At 37.9% G+C, this 17,829-nt stretch overlaps 2 protein-coding genes across 4 annotated transcripts; one reads left to right on the top strand and one right to left on the bottom strand.

The window, feature by feature from the left end:
- Positions 1-9,433: 9,433 nt before the first annotated feature.
- LOC125195675 (vacuolar protein sorting-associated protein 32 homolog 1-like) lies at positions 9,434-13,100 on the bottom strand. Of its 3 annotated transcripts, none has more exons than XM_048093821.2 (8): positions 12,901-13,098; positions 12,646-12,781; positions 11,257-11,356; positions 10,642-10,727; positions 10,459-10,550; positions 10,148-10,262; positions 9,899-10,082; positions 9,434-9,598 (listed from the first exon to the last, which is right to left on the bottom strand). In XM_048093821.2, exons 2-7 carry the CDS (start codon positions 12,715-12,717, stop codon positions 9,903-9,905), a joined length of 645 nt encoding a protein of 214 aa, XP_047949778.2. In that variant the 5' UTR covers positions 12,718-12,781; positions 12,901-13,098; the 3' UTR covers positions 9,434-9,598; positions 9,899-9,902. The 3 variants fall into 3 exon arrangements, with proteins under 3 accessions (XP_047949778.2, XP_088926026.1, XP_088926025.1); XM_089069900.1 differs by lacking the exon at positions 12,901-13,098 and adding an exon at positions 11,956-12,130 and having other exon boundaries at positions 12,646-12,778; XM_089069899.1 differs by lacking the exon at positions 9,434-9,598 and having other exon boundaries at positions 9,754-10,082; positions 12,901-13,100.
- A 394-nt stretch (positions 13,101-13,494) lies between these two features.
- On the top strand, positions 13,495-17,829 carry LOC125195664 (clathrin interactor EPSIN 1-like). Its single transcript, XM_048093808.2, has 11 exons — positions 13,495-13,535; positions 13,644-13,695; positions 14,338-14,417; positions 14,516-14,594; positions 14,771-14,854; positions 15,028-15,173; positions 15,277-15,465; positions 15,845-15,996; positions 16,193-16,386; positions 16,584-16,959; positions 17,388-17,829. Exons 1-11 carry the CDS (start codon positions 13,495-13,497, stop codon positions 17,621-17,623), a joined length of 1,629 nt encoding a protein of 542 aa, XP_047949765.2. The 3' UTR covers positions 17,624-17,829.

The raw sequence follows: 17,829 nt of genomic DNA, 5'->3' as shown, positions 1-17,829 counted from the left end.
TGAATGTGTATACATAAAGAGGAAGAAAGGTGTGGCAGTTGCTTATCTGCTACTATATGTAGACGATATGTTGGTGGCAGGTGCTTCAAAGGCTGAGGTTCAGAAAGTCAAGGATGATTTGAGTCTAGCTTTTGAGATGAAGGATTTGGGGGCAGCCAAACGTATTCTGGGCATGAATATTGTGAGAAACAGAGAAAGAAAGGAGATTTGGCTGAACCAAAGTGACTATATCTCCAGAGTCATCAAGAGGTTCAGAATGGAGACTACAAAATCAACTGCAACACCTATGGCCCAACACTTCAGGTTGACTATGGAGCAGGGACCAAAAGGCAAAGAAGAGAGGCTGGAGATGCAGAACATTCCCTATGCTAACATAGTGGGGAGTGTAATGTATGCTATGATTGGGACCAGACCTGATGTAGCCCAGGCCATTAGCTCTACTAGCAGGTTCATGAGCAACTATGGTAAAGATCATTGGTTGGCCTTAAGGTGGATTCTTAGGTATCTGAAGGGAGCAGGGGATCTGGGAATATTGTTTAGTAGCAGCTCATACAATGGGGAAGATGCTCTGGTAGGTTTCTGTGATAGTGATTTTGCAGGGAGTATAGATACCAGAAAATCTCAAACTGGATACATTTTCACTATGTATGGAGCGGCTGTTAGTTGGAGATCAAGCCTGCAAAAGGTGGTGGCTTTGTCCACCACAGAGGCTGAGTACATAGCCTAACTTCGGCTGTGAAAGAGAGCTTTTGGCTCAAGGGAATAGCTGCTGATTTTGGGGTGGAGCAGCAGGCTGTAGCTATTGGCTGTGACAACAATGGGGCTTTGAGTTTGGCAAAGCACCAAGTCTTCCATGAGCGCAGTAAGCACATCGACGTGCGGCTACATTTTGTGAGGGAAGAGGTGGAGAAAGGAACGGTAAAGCTGTTCAAAGTTCACACGGCAGATAACCCGGCCGACATGCTAACCAAACCACTGCCAAAGGAGAAGTTTGAGCTTTGTCTAAAGATGGTTGGTATGAAAGGCAGGAATACCGAGTGATTTCATCTAAGCAATGAAGGTGGAGATTTGTGAGAGTTAATTGCTTAGTTGCAATGGCTAAGGCACAAGGAATGAGAGAGAAGGAAGGATCGTTGATGTGTTCAGCTGTTTTGGGTTGGAAGCTTAAGCAGCCGTCCATCTCAGAGATTGTGGGAGATTAAATCCTAGCCATAGGATTTAAGTCTTTTAGTTTTCTGTTAGATAAAAGAGATGTTAGTTAGGTCGATATTAACTCCGTGAGTTAGCATTGTATTTTTCCCCAATTTCTCTCTCAAACGCAATACACGAAATTTCCCCAAATTTCTCTCAATCAAGTTCTTGTTTCTCAATTCGAATCCGCTGCAACACCGATCAACACCAACATTTTTATATTGCTTTTGCAGATTATTCAGAGTTAACATCTTGAGCAGAGTGTAAATTAGTAGGTCTCTACAGCTATGGTCTAAAAAGTTTTTAGTTTCTTACACTAATTTTTGCAGGAATCGACTTGGAGTTAAAAAGAAAATTCAAGCTTTCAAGCTTCACTCTAATGGAGGAGAAGAGAGCGTGGCTGTGGAAAAGGAGAGTGGCAATCCGCGCGCCGATTACATTTTGCTATTTCTCTCTTTTGTCTATTTGTATGCGTGTATATTTGTAATTGTGCACAAAATGGTTTGGACAAGAACAGCGGCGTCGGATAACCGAGACTGGCGAAGCGAAAATAGGAGAGGCGGAAAGGAGGTCGATGGCCGCGCTACGTTCTAGCACGCCGTCGGTGACTCTATGTGGGAACTCTACACCTTCCTCGACGAAGACGCTCAACAGCGTTCGCCTTCGTCCAACTCTCTCTTCACCGATTCTTTCTCCTTCTTCTTTTCCTTATAGACTATAGCTTCTCTCTCTTAAAGTAGGGCTTCATAAGGAATGTGGGCCCAAATACCGATTGGATCTCAGGGTGTCTCCAACGGCGCCCTTCCCGTTCGCCCGTCGGGGACGGGCGACCTGACGGGCGCCATAGTGGGCGGGAAGGACGCCCACGCCCGTCCCGAGTGCCCCTGCGATGGCCTCGCCCCTCCCGTCGACGGGCGAGTGGGACGGGCGCCACTGTGGCGAAGGTCGCCCGTCCCACTCGGACGTCCGACATTTTAATTTTTTTTTTTTTTTAATTTTTAAACTCTATAAATAGGGCTCCTCCAACGTCATTTTTTCTATCTACTATAAAAAAAATGCCATATTCGACTTCAGGAGGATATCATCGAAGAGGTTTGGACGCGGAGGGGTGGACACTGATGTGGTTGTTTTTTTTTCTATCTACTATGTAATTTTTTTTTCGAATGATGTATGTTTTTTTTATTTTATTGAAATATTCATATTTCCCATTCGTATTTGTGTCGAATTTTAATTCCGTGAATTTTAATTTAATTGTGGGAAGGACTAGTGGGAGGGGCGAGTGGGGAGGGCTAGTGCAGTGGGAAGGGCTAGTGATGTGGCAGTGGAATGGGAGGGGCTAGTGCTGACGTGGCATGGGAAGGGCGAGTGGGAGGGGCGCCGCCGGAGACACCCTCAAAGTCTAACATTCTATGAGCTTTGCATGATTTAATATTTCCATTACTTGGGAGTATATATTTAACTATTTATAGATAATAAGGGTGTCTCCTACGGCGCCCTTCCCATTCGCCCGTCGGGGACGGGCAATCTGACGGGCGCCATAGTGGGCGGGAAGGGCGCCCACACCCGTCCCGAGTGCCCCTGCGAAGGCCTCGCCCCTCCCATCGACGGGCGAGTGCGACGGGCGCCACTGTGGCGAAGGTCGCCCGTCCCACTCGGACGTCCGACATTTTAATTTTTTTTTTTTTTTTAAACTCTATAAATAGGGCTCCTCCAACGTCATTTCATTCACACCACTTGTGTTGACAAGTTTCTCTCTCTAACCTCTTTTTTCAATTATCTGTAATTGCGAGTAGTCGTGCGGGTGGTAGTGGCGGAGGCGCTAGTGATAGTGATGGCTTTAGCGATGATGAATTGGATCTCGCTGTGCAAGCGGCGATTGATCGACGGATCCGGCAGAGGCAGCAGCGGCGGCAGCGGCCGTGCCTCGGCCAATCCATCGCCGACGGCATGTACCCCGGGACCACATTGCTGCACATCAACGGTTGTATGAGGACTACTTTGCTCCAGAGCCGCGTTTTGGGGATGCCTTATTCCGTCGGCGTTTTAGGATGCACCGTCCTCTGTTTATGCATATCGTTGGTGCGTTAGAGATAAGGTATGAGTTTTTCAGAATCAGGGAGGATGCGGCTGGCAAACCCGGACACACACCAATACAGAAGTGTACGGTCGCAATTAGGCAACTGGCGTACGGAGGCCCGGCCGACATGTTCGACGAGTACCTCCACATTGGGGAGTCTTCAGTCGTCCAGTGTCTGTTGGAGTTTTGCGCGGGCGTTAGAGCGATATTCGGGGATCAGTATCTTCGGCGTCCGAGCCCCGAAGACTGCCAGCGGCTGATTAATATGCACGGGTCGGTGCACGGGTTCCCTGGGATGTTGGGCAGCATCGATTGTATGCATTGGGAGTGGAGGAACTGCCCCGCCGCTTGGAAGGGGATACACACTTCCGGCTTCAAAGCCAAGCATCCCACGTTGATCCTTGAAGCTGTAGCTGACTACCGGCTATGGATATGGCATGCTTATTTTGGAGTGGCCGGGTCGAACAACGACATCAACGTCCTCCAGTCGTCGCCCCTGTTCAACGATCAGTGCAATGGCGTTGGTCCCGCCATCAGTTTCGTCGCCAACGGCAACCAGCACAACATGGGGTACTATTTGGCGGATGGGATATACCCAAACTGGCCCGTCTTTGTGAAGACGATCAAGCATGCGGTCGGGCCGAAGAAGTCCTACTTTGCGACCCGGCAGGAGGCAGCGCGCAAGGATGTTGAGCGCGCATTTGGTGCGCTCCAGAGTCGATGGGCGATGGTGAGGGGTCCGGCACGGCAGTGGTATATTCCCAACATCGGCGACATCATGTACGCGTGTATCATTTTGCACAACATGATTGTCGAGAGTGAAGGAGACGAACTGACTCAGTGGACCAGCGAAGATGACACGGGTGCCGGTCCAAGCCACGGCGTGGCCACCGCGAATGTGAACATGGGGGTACCTCATGGAGAGGTTGAGCGGTTGCGCGCATTTGCCGACATGCGGCAAAAAAATGCCCATATTCGACTTCAGGAGGATATCATCGAATAGGTTTGGACGCGGAGGGGTGGACACTGATGTGGTTGTTTTTTTTCTATCTACTATGTAATTTTTTTTTTCGAATGATGTATGTTTTTTTTTTATTGAAATATTCGTATTTTCCGTTCGTATTTGTGTCGAATTTTAATTCCGTGAATTTTAATTGTGAATTAATTTAATTGTGGGAAGGGCGAGTGGGAGGGGCGCCGCCGGAGACACTCAGGAAATAGTACAATACTCCATTTGATTGTTTCTGGAGAATGTCTAAACAAATTTCTTGCTGCGGATGCATTGCAAGAAAAGGTAAATTTCTTAACACAAATACACATTGCATAACAACCCAATAAAATCCTAAATGACAATGAAAATAAAGGCTGACAATAAACTTAAATAAACATTTGGGTAATAGAGATTACAAACTTTTTTTTTCGGTTTTTTAGGCAATTGTCACATTTGTCTGCTCCTAAATTATTGTGCATTGTTGAGATATCTCCAAAACCATTGAATAGTTCAATAAATTGGTGTATAATAATGTAAAAAAAAATTATTTTTTATCTACTGTGTCATGATGCATTTATTCTTTATACCTGAGAATTATATTTTGAATCAATCATGAAAAAAAAAGTTGATGAACTGGTCCAATTTAAATTCACCTTTCAAAAATCAAAACTTAGAGCCAAAAATCGAAGCAAGTTCGAATTATAATCTGTTTTGTATGTATTCATTTCATGCTTTCTTTCTCTTGATCTTTTCTTTCATGCTTTCTTTCTTAGTTATGTTAATTCATTTTTCTACAGTTTGTTATCTTTCTCCAATTTGTTTATCTTTTTTTAGTTTTGTTACCATCTGTTACATTAAATCTGAATACTGATAGCCACTCTGTTGGCGGATGGGAAGATGAATCTATTTCTTTACTTGAGGAATCTACATGCCTCTTTCTGAAGAATCCAGATGAAAGATGGAATTTATTCAACATATTAAAGCGTATAAACAAAATGGTAAGACAAAAAAGTATTTTGCTACACAAAAAAATTGACAGATTATGCCACAAAAACAAAGCATATGAAAGCGACAACGGATATGAAAAGGATGATAGTATTTCCAAGATTTTATCATCAGATTACAATTTATTTTAAGAATTCGGACGACAATTTCTTTACTTCCTTTCTGGAGAATGTGGAGACAATGCGACTCAGGAGAATCTGCTGCAGTTGTACAATCTACACCCTGAAGCAAAGATCCCTCCATTCCCTCATCGCCAGACATCATCTTGTGCCTGAGCACGGACAAGGAGACTGGCAGAGGAAGGGCGATGGAGGAGCGGCGAGGCAGAGCGGAAGGCGTGGAGGCAATGCAGGCTGGTGGACTTGGCGATGCACGGCTCAGCTCTGCCGATTGAGAGAGAAAGAGGGAGAGGGAGAGTGCAGGCGCCGATTTGGGAGAGAGAGTGAGACACCGCTTTTTCATGTAGTTTATTTACATTTATGGAGTATAATTATTTGGGTTTATTTGTATTAAAATTTTAATTTATGGAGTATATTATTTGGGTTGTGTATGTGTTGAATTTTATGATTTGGAAAATTTAGAATACAGAGTTCAAAATTTTATGGCTATATCATTATAATTTATATTTATGTTTTTAAAAATTAGGTTTTATTTTCGACTATTAATTTGTTGGATTTTGTATAAACATTTTTAATTTAAACTCTTCCTAGTCATTAAATTTATATACTGTTTTCAAATCTTTAATTTGAGTCAAAATTGGAATTGAGCTAAACTAAAGAGTCTAATTTGCCTTCTACTTGGGTCAAAATTGAAGTTTTTATGCATTATTGCAAAATTTTTAAAAAAAATTAATTCATAAACTAAATGACAACGCAAATAATTTTTTTTTTCAATTTTCATAAGCTAAAATATTTAAAATACATTTTAATTAGTCTTCTATATACTCCGTTCCTTCATAGTTGAGGCAAAACTTTTCGGTACGGAGTTTAAGAAAGAGATGTTGAGTATGTTAAATAAATAGATAAATAAAAGTAAAAGAAGAAAAAAAATAAAGAGTATAAAGTAAAGAGTGAATAAAATAGAGAGAAAAAAGGTTACTATATATGGAAATGACTCAATTATAAGGGAACATCCCGAAACGAAAAAATGACTCAACTATAAAGGAACAGAGAGAGTATTTGGTTAGTCTCCAATTTAATGTATACTATTATTTTAATTGGTCTCTAATTAAATAAATACTACTCTCTCCGTCTCTCAAATATTGTCACAGCTTGACTGGACACGAGTTTTAATAAATGTAATGGAAAGTGAGTTGAAAAAGTTGGTAGGATGTGAGTCATACTTTTAAAGAATGTGAGTGAGAATAAGTTCATAAGAATAAGTTAGTGGAATGAAGAGTCCATTACCAAAAAAGGTAAAAAGTGAAATGTGACAAATTTTGTGGGACGGACAAAAATGGAAAAATGTGAAAATTTCAGGGACGAAGGGAGTACTATATACTACTCCCTCCGTCCCAAGATATTAGACCCCTTTCTTTTGGGCACAAGAATTTAGGAGATAGTTGTTTAGTGGTGTAAGTGGAGTTGATAGTAGAGTAAATTTTTACCATAAATAGAAATGGTTCAAGTGTATTGGGTCACCCCAAAATGGAATAGAGATCTAACATTTTGGGACGGAGGGAGTACTTTAATAGAGATAAATGTATCAAGTGGAGAGAATAAAGTGATAGAAATAAAATAAAATGTAATAGAGATAAATGTGTTTCTATTTTTAGTAGTGGGCCATCTTGGTTGAGACAAATCAAAAAGAAAAGTGAGACATCTTCGGTGGGACGAAGGGGTATCAATTATGGCATATACTTTGTTATTGAAAATGTATAGCTTTGGACTTTGTGTGAGAGTTATTTTTTAAATTAAATTTCTTTTAATTAAGTATTTAAATTTATATGTATAAATTATACTTCATCAGTCCCAAAAGAATATGTACTTTGGGTTCGACACGTATTTTAACACAAAATTGGTGAAGTCTAAAGAAATATAGAGAGAAAAAGTAAATGAAGTATTATTAGTGGAGAATGAGTCTCATCTAATTAGAGAAAAAATAGTTTCCAAAAATAGAAAGTGTATATTCTTGTGGGACGGACTAAAAGGAAAGAGTGCATATACTTATGGGACGGAGGGAGTATTTTTTATTACTCCATTTAGTATTATATTAATATTATTTAAAGTTTATTATTTTATATAATTTTTTTACTTATATTTAATATTCAAAATATATAATTTATAATAAAACCTTTGTTTAATTTATAATGGTTTGTTGTTATTTTTTAAATTTCTTATTTTTATTTATAAATACTTATGTTATCATTATGTCGATCAAAACTATTGAACTATTTATTTATTCAAATTATATGTTTTTTTCTCTTTGATCCTTAGTCGCATTTTTTATTTATATCTTATTCTAATGAACTCATACTACTCTTTACTCCTTAGTTACACATTTATTCTTTGTCATTTTATTATTTTATTTTACGCCATTCATATCATAAATTAAAATTGTATAAAATCGTTTATCGAATATAAAAATTTTCATTCAGAGTGGATTGAGAGAAACACATTTTTCTTTTTGTTATTGTTTATTGTGTTTTTAATTGTATATAATGATATGAATACTTATTTTAATTAACACAGATACTTAACTATAAATATTACTCCCTCCGTCTCCAAAGACTATGCACTTTGGGGCCGACATAGGTTTTAATGTAAGAGAGAAGTAGAAAGAAAGTATTGTTAATAAGGAATGAGTCTTGCCTCATTAGAGAGAAAAGACTTTTCAAAATTAGAAAAAACATATTCTTGTGGGATGGATGGAGTATTATATTTTCTTTATTCTTTTTTTTAATCTTTTTTTTAATCTACTTATCTTAGACCTTATTTTCATTATTTGAAAATCTTATATCCCGTGCATAGCACGGGTGATAATACTAGTATTACAAAATACAGTAGTACACTACTACTAGTAGTGTAAAATATTTAAATATTTAAATATGACCTCGTTCATTGCGTCTTTCATATTACAAAATACAGTAGTACTACACTACTAGTACTACTAGTAGTTTATGTTTGCGGGTGCGGCAAGTGTATTTTACTAAGAGCAAATATAGCTTTGAAACCAAAATGCCGTCGGAATGAAATTGAGTAGTACTATAAGAGCATCCACTATAGGGGAGCAGCCGCGGCTCCTTATAGTGGGAGCAATGGAACGCCGCGGCGGGTGGGCGCGCCCATGGGAGAGCCACGATGGCGGCTCGGCGGCGAGAGCCGTGGCCCAAGCCAATTTTGAATTTTTTTATTTTTATTTTTATTTTTATTTTTTTAATAATTTCAAAAATTATTTGTAAATACCTCATTCCACACATTTTCACCTCACACACATTTTTAATATTTTTGAAAATTGTTTATAAATTTTTTTGCATTAAATTATGCATTTTTTATAATTATTATAGTCCAATAATTTTTATTGTAGTTAAATTAAAATACCTCAAAAAATGAAAAAAAAAAATTTGGTGGCTTGGGCTTGTTCACTATAGTGTGAACAAGTTTTTTGATGGCCCGGCCAAATTTTGTGGCCTAGGCCGAGTTTTGTGGCTTGGCCCAGGGCCACGGGCTTAACTATAGTGGATGCTCTAAGCTAATATTAATAAGAGTCGTAACAATATTAGCTCTTGAAAATAATACATTACTACCTTTTTATGTCAAATTCGGCCAATTTATAATCGGTCTAATAAAAGTTACTGTATATAATAATTGGTTGTGGTGTTTTATGGGAGGGGATATTGTGTTCTATATAAAAACGGTATAATGAAATTATGAAAGTGATGATGTGATTATAGGTCCACATCACAAATCTATTATGATTACACAATACTTATATTTTTACTAGAACTTAGTCCAACTTAAGTAACTTGATGAAAAACGGGATTTTTCATTTTATTATGTACACAGTACAGTAAATCTTAGTTATGATTCCTATCATTTGCATAGGCAGTTATGCACTTATGTTGGATTTCTTGGATCCCTTAACAACCAGAATCTCTTACATTTTGGCCGCGTGAGGGTTTTAGCTTATGTGACATTAAAAAAAAGGAAGACAAGAATTACCAACAGGAATTATCGAGGGATGAAATGAGATGAGAGATTATATTATTTTTTTAAACATGGATTGTCTCAATTGCACCGTTAGGCCTTCCTTTGTTCAGATATATAATGCACACATGAATAGCAGCTGAAACTATGATAACCTTTATATGACGTCGTGCCATGATTTCTTCCCGCCTGCATAAGGAAAACCAGAAGCCATTTTTTCAACGGACACGTGAAAAAAATTGCATAAACGACAGCCAATCCATTCTTTAGCATTTGTTTCAAAACTAATGTGAGTTGATTCTTTATTAAATTGATTTCAGAGCATCCTTTTTCTGATGTCGAACTAGCCTTCTGAATGCCTTAATCTTCCTTATTTAGCATCTTTAAGCACACACAGTCACACACACACATACTGAAATCGTTTTCTTAAGTGAGGTGTGAGGTAGCCAAAAAAAACAAATATGTTAAGACACAGGTGAGATAAGAGACCTCATTAAAGGGCCATTTCCCTCTGTAATTCAGCAAGTTCGTCGTCTTCATCTTCAACTTTGTTTGCTGGTTTCCTTCCGGCAGGCACTCGAATGGGGGCAGCAGGGGCTGTCGTTGCAGGTTGCAGAAGCTGTTCCTCCAGCTCAGCTCCTTCTAGCTCTTCAAGCTCAGCCTCCAATTCATCCTGCAGAATATATTAATGAAAATAAGATCTTCGAAACTACAAAAAGAGGGTAACTAAGGAAATACCTCATCAAAATCAGCTGATGCACCAAGTGGTGCCGACAATGCTTCTTGAATTTGTTTCATATTTTCAGTCTGCTCGTTGATCTCATCCATTGTTTTGTCAACATCATCAATATTCCTAGACAGACCAAATACAGAAGTTAAGTGGAAATGATAACTCTACATGCTTGAGGCCAAGATGTTCAAGGTCTGTCCTAGCAGATTATTTGAACAAAATAGTAGTAATCAAATACTCCTAATATTTATTTTCCAGATTTTCTCTCTCCCCCCTTATTCTAAATATTCTGAGCCGAATTTGCAATCAGTACACTTACGTGGCCTTCTGCATGGCTTTCATCGCAGCAGCTCCAGTTCTCAGAGCATCGACAGTTTCTGTTGTAGCTTTTGCACCCTCTAGCATTATCATCTGCAACAAAGGTGAATTACTGTTTTAAATCGACTAGAAAAAGCACCATAGCTGCAGGCAAATGGAATACATGAAATCATATTAAGAGCACCTGATCATGAATGCGTAACTGAAAATTCCCCAGCTGCTCTATTTGTTGCTCGTAAAGCCTTTTCCTTTTCAAACATTGTATAGCAGCTATAGACAAAATTACAAAAGAATAATAATATAAGCATAAGTCCTAATTTAAGAACAACTTCCAGTATATGGCAAATAAACAACCTCCATGACCATAATCAATATTTACGTCCTGAAAGACTAAATTATATACCGCCACTTAAACGACAAGGGATTGCTGATGAAAGTATAGGTATCAAAATAAGGTCAGATTAGGAGTATTTGAAAGCAAATACATATATACTTGGGTTTTATAGCGAATTACAGGAAAAATCAAACTTTCAATTATTTATCTCAAACGTTAGTTAACTATTTAAAGTTGGCGGTTTCTTTACATGTATAATCAACAAAGAGGGGGGCTCAACCTTTTGCCAAAACCATAAGTAAAATTTCAGTGGATTATGACCCTAAAAGCTTATTCTAGGAATGTGCCAAACCGGGGGATCGTCATTCCAGAACCATGGCTAAGACACAAAGATAACATTCTTAAATTCCAAAGATTCAAGGAAGCTGAAACACTGGGTTAAAACATAAGATGAACATATCATACCCCTCTTATTTTTAGCTTTAGTGAATTCTTTGGCTTTTTCAACTTCTCCAGCGGCCTTTTTCAAGAGAACATTCTCTTTTTTCTCAAGCATCTCAAGAGTCTGCATAGGCATTACGTATTTTAAACAATAGAAAGCACTATATTAAAATATAAATTCAAAAAAATAGGAAAATAACAGTACAAACATCCGTCACATTCAAGATAACCACTTTCTTGAATGACATGGGACTTTAGGTGGAATTGTGAGTGTATCAAATTTAAAGAGAGAAAAGACAAACTGTATTCTAAATATTAAAGGAGGACATCTTGAATGGAACAAATTAGAAAGGAAATGCGGACATCTTGAATGAGTATGACAATAGCTGCTCAACATTTGAACAATAAACACTAGAATGCCAGGACCTATGGTCACCTAGTGGGATCAACTGCTAATCACTTGTACAATTAAAACACGAAAAATATTGATGCATCATGAATTCACAATACCAACATCAATAATAAAACATATCGTTATCATTTTTATATGAAGGTAACTGTAAGTAGTACATAAGCACATCAGCAGAGAGCAAGTTATGATTCGTATATTATGTGGGATGCCAAGAAAACATGTTGATTCTCTCCACAGAAGCACAAAGTGATCCAGCACGTGTTCTTGAGTTATAAGAAGTGGTTACAATGATATGCTTTCAAAACATTTACATCGTTAGGAAGTGGAACTTTTTGGGGACATGGTCAAAAGGCGATGGATAATCAGCCCAGCTTGTTCTTCTCCAGGGCTAACAATGTTTCAATGAAGCTGCAACACGAAGGAGTCCAAAATCTTTTTAAGACTGATTTTACAGAAACTTCCAATTTTCCAGCCTGAGCAAAAAACCTGAGGATGCACAATTGCCAATGAACTTCTCTCATTGTGGCAGGACAAAACCATCAGGGGTGAAAAACAAGTTCAGCGAAATGTTTACATACTATAAAAACTTGTTTTTTCATCGATTTTGTTGGCATTTCCCTTTTCACGCTGTTTCCTATAAATTCAACTTTCGTGATTCCTCAAATCCTCAGAAGAACAACATTTGTTCACATTCAACAAAACGAGAGATTTCAGAATAAAGGGATCATATTCGTCGACCTTTCATAATTTGAGATTAAATTCGTTGAGCTTTCGAAATATGGGATCAAGGCATGCAAATGTACTAAAAACTTAAGATTGTGAACTCGACCATTAAACAATTTAAATTCAGCTACTATCATTCATGAATTCAAAACTTAAGAGATCACACACAAAATCAACTCAATACACGGCGAGTGGTACCACTATTTCCAGATAAACACCAAAGTTTAGCATCGAAGAACAAAAAAAAAATCTAAAAACCACAAGATCAAACATCATACCTCGTTCAACTTATCTAGTGTTGCAAGAGCATTTGTCTCTTGCTTAGGCTTTCCAAAAATCCGCGTAAACATCGTTAGCGACCAAAACTACTAGTGCTATTTCCTCGCAACAAAGCAAAAATTATGCCTTTAAACCCTGAAGAAAAAAAATCAAAATTGAAAAATTACGCCACTTAAATCCAGTAAACTTAATCGAACAAATTACTCAAAATCCATTAATAATCAAGTAACAATAATCAAATTAATGTTACTAACCTGATGAGGCTTCGACCGCCGATAAATAGTTATGGATTCAATTTTTGGCTCTGCAAATTTGGATCAAACTTCGAATTTATACGAGCAAGTACTAAGTCGTTGATTGAAAGACTAATTGTTTTGGTATTTTATATGGCATTGACGCGGTGAAGTATTTGGCGTCGACACGGTGAGCGTGGGCCACGCAACAGACCAATTACAATTAGAGATGATGAAATGAGCTTAATTCGGAATGAATTGAGCTTATTTTTATGTGTGCTAGCTTCATTTAAATCTATAATTCACATATGAATGTTTGAAATTTCAATTATTCATTTTTTATATGAAATTTAAATTAAAAAATTAGGAGAAATTCCTTCAATTTTAATCAAACCCAAATTAATAGTACTATTTTAATTTTAAAGTTAAGAAGATTGCCGCACAAATCTATTCTACCTAAAATAAATTACACTCCACAACCGAAAATACACATACTCTTCCTTTTATCGCGCTTTCTGCTGTTTCCACATTATTAACGAATAAAAACGATTTAATTCACATTCACGATATTGATTTTTGATCAATCTCCTATTCTCATTTCGTCGCCGAGCAGCCATGGATTTTATGAAGGTCTTCGATCAAACAGTTAAAGAGATGTACGTGTGTGTTTATGTTTTTGCCATTTTCTCCTCGCACATTTTTGTTATGTTCTCATTTATTTTGTATTTACATGCATGATTGTATCTGTATATACGTAAATGCAGAAAGAGGGAGGTGAATTTGAAGGTGTTGAAGGTTCCAGAGATCGAGCAGAAGGTGATGGCAAAATTATTTGCATTTATTTCTCCTCAATTTCGTGGTTTAATTATGTTTAGCGCTGGTTTATAGATTGAATTAATTAAGTTTTGGAATCGATAGTTTTACCGTTGCCAATTTGTTAGGATTTTACGTACCTTATTGTTTGATTTGGAAGTAGATGAGGATAAATGGCACATCAGCATAGGCAGTTTAGTTACATATGATTTTAGGTACTCCTACACTGTTTCAACAGCATTTGAACTTATCCTTATCAGATGTTTTTTTTTGCTATCCTGATATTCATATTCCCATATTCGAAGCTGGAGTGTTCTGGTACAGGTGATAATATGGGAATAACTTGTACTGTGATTTTTGATCCATAAATACTATAAATATCTTCTAATGTGAGGATTATTGTTATCATTAAACCTTTGCAGTGAAAGAGGATTGTGATTGGATCACCAGATAATGGTGTTATTGTTGTCTATTTGTTGAATTTGATCAAGTGTGATAAACTTTTGTTTGGTCATGCATAGGGCTTTACCATTTTGGTCTGGAGTTTTTCTTGAGAACTTCTATTTTGAATTGGGAGATTGATGCACATGTAGATATTGGAGCTGGAGTTTATCAGATTGTATTTTGACACTCTGTTTATGTCAGGTGTTGGATGCAACGGATGATGAACCTTGGGGTCCTCATGGCACAATATTGGCAGAGATAGCTCAGGGCACAAAGAAATAGTACTTTCACATTTTTGCAGAGCTCACTATCTTCTTATATGATATGAATCTGGTTATAAATTGACCTGATATGCCTTGTCTTTTGAGCTATTTTGCAGCTCTGAGTGCCAGATGATTATGAATGTTCTTTGGACTAGACTGGCTGAGACCGGCAAAAATTGGCGCGCTGTCTACAAGGTTGCAGCTCAATATTTTATTCTGGTCATATCTTTTATCTTATACTACTACATTTTTTAATGAGTAAAAATGGCATCTATATTTTTTTTTCATATTCGGTATCCGTTCTATTTCTTTTTTAAGTCCTATTTCCTATTCAAACTTTAGGCAAGAAAACTAATGTTGTTTTGCCACAGTCTTTGTCTGTTATAGAGTATCTTGTGGCACATGGATCTGAACGTGCTGTCGATGAAATAGTAGAGCATACTTATCAGATAGCGGTATGCATCTTCATTTATTTGCAACTCACGTCAGCTCTTTTATGTTATCTCTAGATGAATTTGATGGATCTTTAGTAATGACCATCGTGTGACAATTGTATTAGGCTCTTTTTTTCTCACTACTGTTTTATTTTATTATTCTGCTTGCTTCCTCTAACATCTGAATTCTCTAGTCTCTGTCAAGTTTTGAGTATGTTGACCCAAGTGGAAAGGATAACGGAATAAATGTGAGAAAAAAATCTGAAACCATAGCGGCTCTTCTAAACGACAAAGATAAAATACAAGAAGCAAGGAATAAAGCGGCTGTCAATCGTGATAAGTAAGTCTGTGTGAAGACATCGACCACTATCATTGCTTCTAATTTGCTCCTTTTCTGTTTCATTAAGGTGGGGAGGTTTATGATATTTGTAGTTACTTTCCAGGTATATTGGACTCTCATCATCTGGACTTGCATGCAAGTCAGCTGCAGCCTCAGTCAGTAACAGTAACTATAGGAGTAGCGATCCATATCGAGGTTATAGTAATGCACGAGATGTTTATGCATCTAAAGATAGTGAAGACAAATATTATAAACCAACCAAATCAAGGAGAGAGCCCTCTCGCTCTGGCAGGTCTGTCTTCTCTCTCTCTCTCTCTCCTTTATTTCTTTCTTTTTCCTGTTTTATTGCCAACAAAAGATTCAGGCATGGCTACGCACTCAATGTCCCAATTCTTGGCGTGCTGGATATCATTTTGTTCTTAGGATACTACAATTCTTTTATAAATGAACTTTAGTTGGTATTTCTGCAAAATTTGAATATAGAAAGCAATGTCCCCTGTGGTTATTGGCCTCTAATGGCAGGCTTGATACATCAGTAACCGACAAATCAAATATGTATTTTCTACCCTCTTGAAGTAAAATGTTAAAGATTTGATTACCTGTGCTCAACTCTGACATATTCTTAATAATATTTTCACTTCACTCTTCTAAACCACGAGCATGATCTGCAGCAAGAAACAAGGTTCTCCTGTCGCTGGTGCATCAAAAAAATCTTCCACAACCAGTAAGACTAACATACAAACTTCAAGTTCAAAAAATACCCCATCAAACAAATATGATGACGAGTTTGATGATTTTGATCCACGGGGAGTTTCAAGTGCTAGTAAGCATTAACTTTTAAAGCTTTTTTTTTATTAACGTGCTGCACTGTCCAAACTTTCTGTTTCATAGGAAGAGGGCACAAGATATAGCCTCGTGTCGCCTGACTTGTGCTTCACCATATTTTTACCTCTACAAACTCCGGGATTTGGAGTAAACTATGCTGATGTTCTCTGGTTAATTTTTTTGGTGTTGAACAGAACCTTCAGCTGGAAGTAGCCCAGTGGATCTTTTTGCACAAGACTTTGTTTCTTTTTCGGATGAACCAGTATCTCTTCCAACAGATAATTCAACCACGTTGGTAAATAATTCATCAGAAGTTGATCTATTTGCTGATGCTGATTTTGTATCAGCAGAGCCTGTACCGGTTTCAGGGAAATTTCCTGGATCTCAAGTAAGGCTACAGCCTGTTCCTACCTGCCAAATTTATACTCCTACCAATATACAACTCAAACAATGTTATTAGTTGGAGTAGCCGTAACTGATCCGAACCTAAACAGCATTAGCTAGATTTGCTGTCTACAGTGCCTATATCTCGATCACAGGAAATCTAAGGATTCCATTTTAACCAAATATGATTCCTTTGTGCAGACCAATGTTGATGATCTATTTGCTTCCCAGCCTGCTCCTGCTGTTTCCACAACGATGGATTTTTTAGCTTCCCAGCCTGCTCCAGCTGCTTCCACCACAACAATGGATCTTTTTGCTGATCCAGATCCAGCCTCTAAACCTGATGCAGCTAGTAGCACCTTCGATCCGTTTGCAGCCATTCCATTGAGCGAGTTTGACACAGATACTTTGCCAATAGCTTCTGGTCAACACTTTCCTGATGACGGTTTTCATGCGAAAACTAATTGTACTTCCGTTGACACCAACCCCGCACCCAAGAAGGACGCATTTCAAGTAAAATCTGGAATATGGTCAGATTCCTTGAATCGCGGGTTGATTGATCTAAACATAACTGGACGTAAGTATTTCTTACTTGACAGCTTATTTGGTGGTATGCTCCCCTTACTCTTAATCCATAGAATATGTAATTTGACAATGTTCTCTTGATGAGTGTATAATTTGTTGGTTATATTTGTGAACATCCATATTGCATATTATGAGCCGAGAAACTAGGGCCCGGTGTAAGGATACAGTTACATTGCTTGATCACTAGGCTTGAGCTCTAGTGATCATCATATAAACTAAGATTTCATCAGCCATCAGTTTCAGTCACGTTTCTGCTTGTAGAGGATCTAGTGCAAATGAACTTGTCTTCCTCTCGTTGAAAGTTGTAAAAAGCCATGATAATCAACTCTCGGCTTAGATGATTGGCATCATACTCAAATTTTGATTATGGAGTTGTTCTGATTTGTTTTGATGGTAACTGTTCATATCCTATCCTAACAGCCAAGAAGGTCAACTTAACAGACATTGGCATAGTTGGTGGATTGACAGATGGATCAGAGTCGAAAGACAAGGGACCTCTGCCTTCGTTCAACATGGGAATAGCCATGGGCGTCGCATCCGGAGTAACTACACCCAGCATCACATCCGGAGGAACTACACCTGAGCGATCAAAACCAATATCTGCACTAACATTGGACGACGATTTCTTCTCCAGTTTAAGCAGCCAGCAACACTAGATTCCCAAGCTTTCAAAAATGAGTTACTCTGCTACTTGAGTTTAGTATTTATTTCGTAAAATTTTCAGCATCGGTTTGGATGCTAGAGAAGATTGTTTACGTTTTTTTGTTCTGTTTGTGTATGGTTGATTGCTGGTGGCCTGCTGCCAACCAAGGTTGGTAGGAAATATTTCATGAATAAAAGGCTATAAGTGATTAAACATTAA

The sequence above is a fragment of the Salvia hispanica genome, chromosome 4 (genome assembly GCF_029641045.1).
Source record: "Salvia hispanica isolate PSC_SH4W2 chromosome 4, Shi_PSC_v1, whole genome shotgun sequence".
Taxonomy (NCBI): domain Eukaryota; kingdom Viridiplantae; phylum Streptophyta; class Magnoliopsida; order Lamiales; family Lamiaceae; genus Salvia; species Salvia hispanica.
Note: the sequence above shows the minus strand (reverse complement) of the source record. Positions and strands in the feature narration are given on the sequence as shown.

Coding starts and splice junctions, on each gene's coding strand:
- LOC125195675 (XM_089069899.1), bottom strand. CDS start 12,717: ATGTTTACGCGGATTTTTGGAAAGCCTAAGCAAGAGACAAATGCTCTT. Junction 10,728..11,256: donor TAAAGCTAAAAATAAGAGGG/GTATGATATGTT, acceptor TTTTGTCTATAG/CTGCTATACAATGTTTGAAA. Junction 10,551..10,641: donor AGTTACGCATTCATGATCAG/GTGCTCTTAATA, acceptor CCTTTGTTGCAG/ATGATAATGCTAGAGGGTGC.
- LOC125195664 (XM_048093808.2), top strand. CDS start 13,495: ATGGATTTTATGAAGGTCTTCGATCAAACAGTTAAAGAGAT. Junction 15,466..15,844: donor GAGCCCTCTCGCTCTGGCAG/GTCTGTCTTCTC, acceptor CATGATCTGCAG/CAAGAAACAAGGTTCTCCTG. Junction 16,960..17,387: donor TGATCTAAACATAACTGGAC/GTAAGTATTTCT, acceptor CTATCCTAACAG/CCAAGAAGGTCAACTTAACA.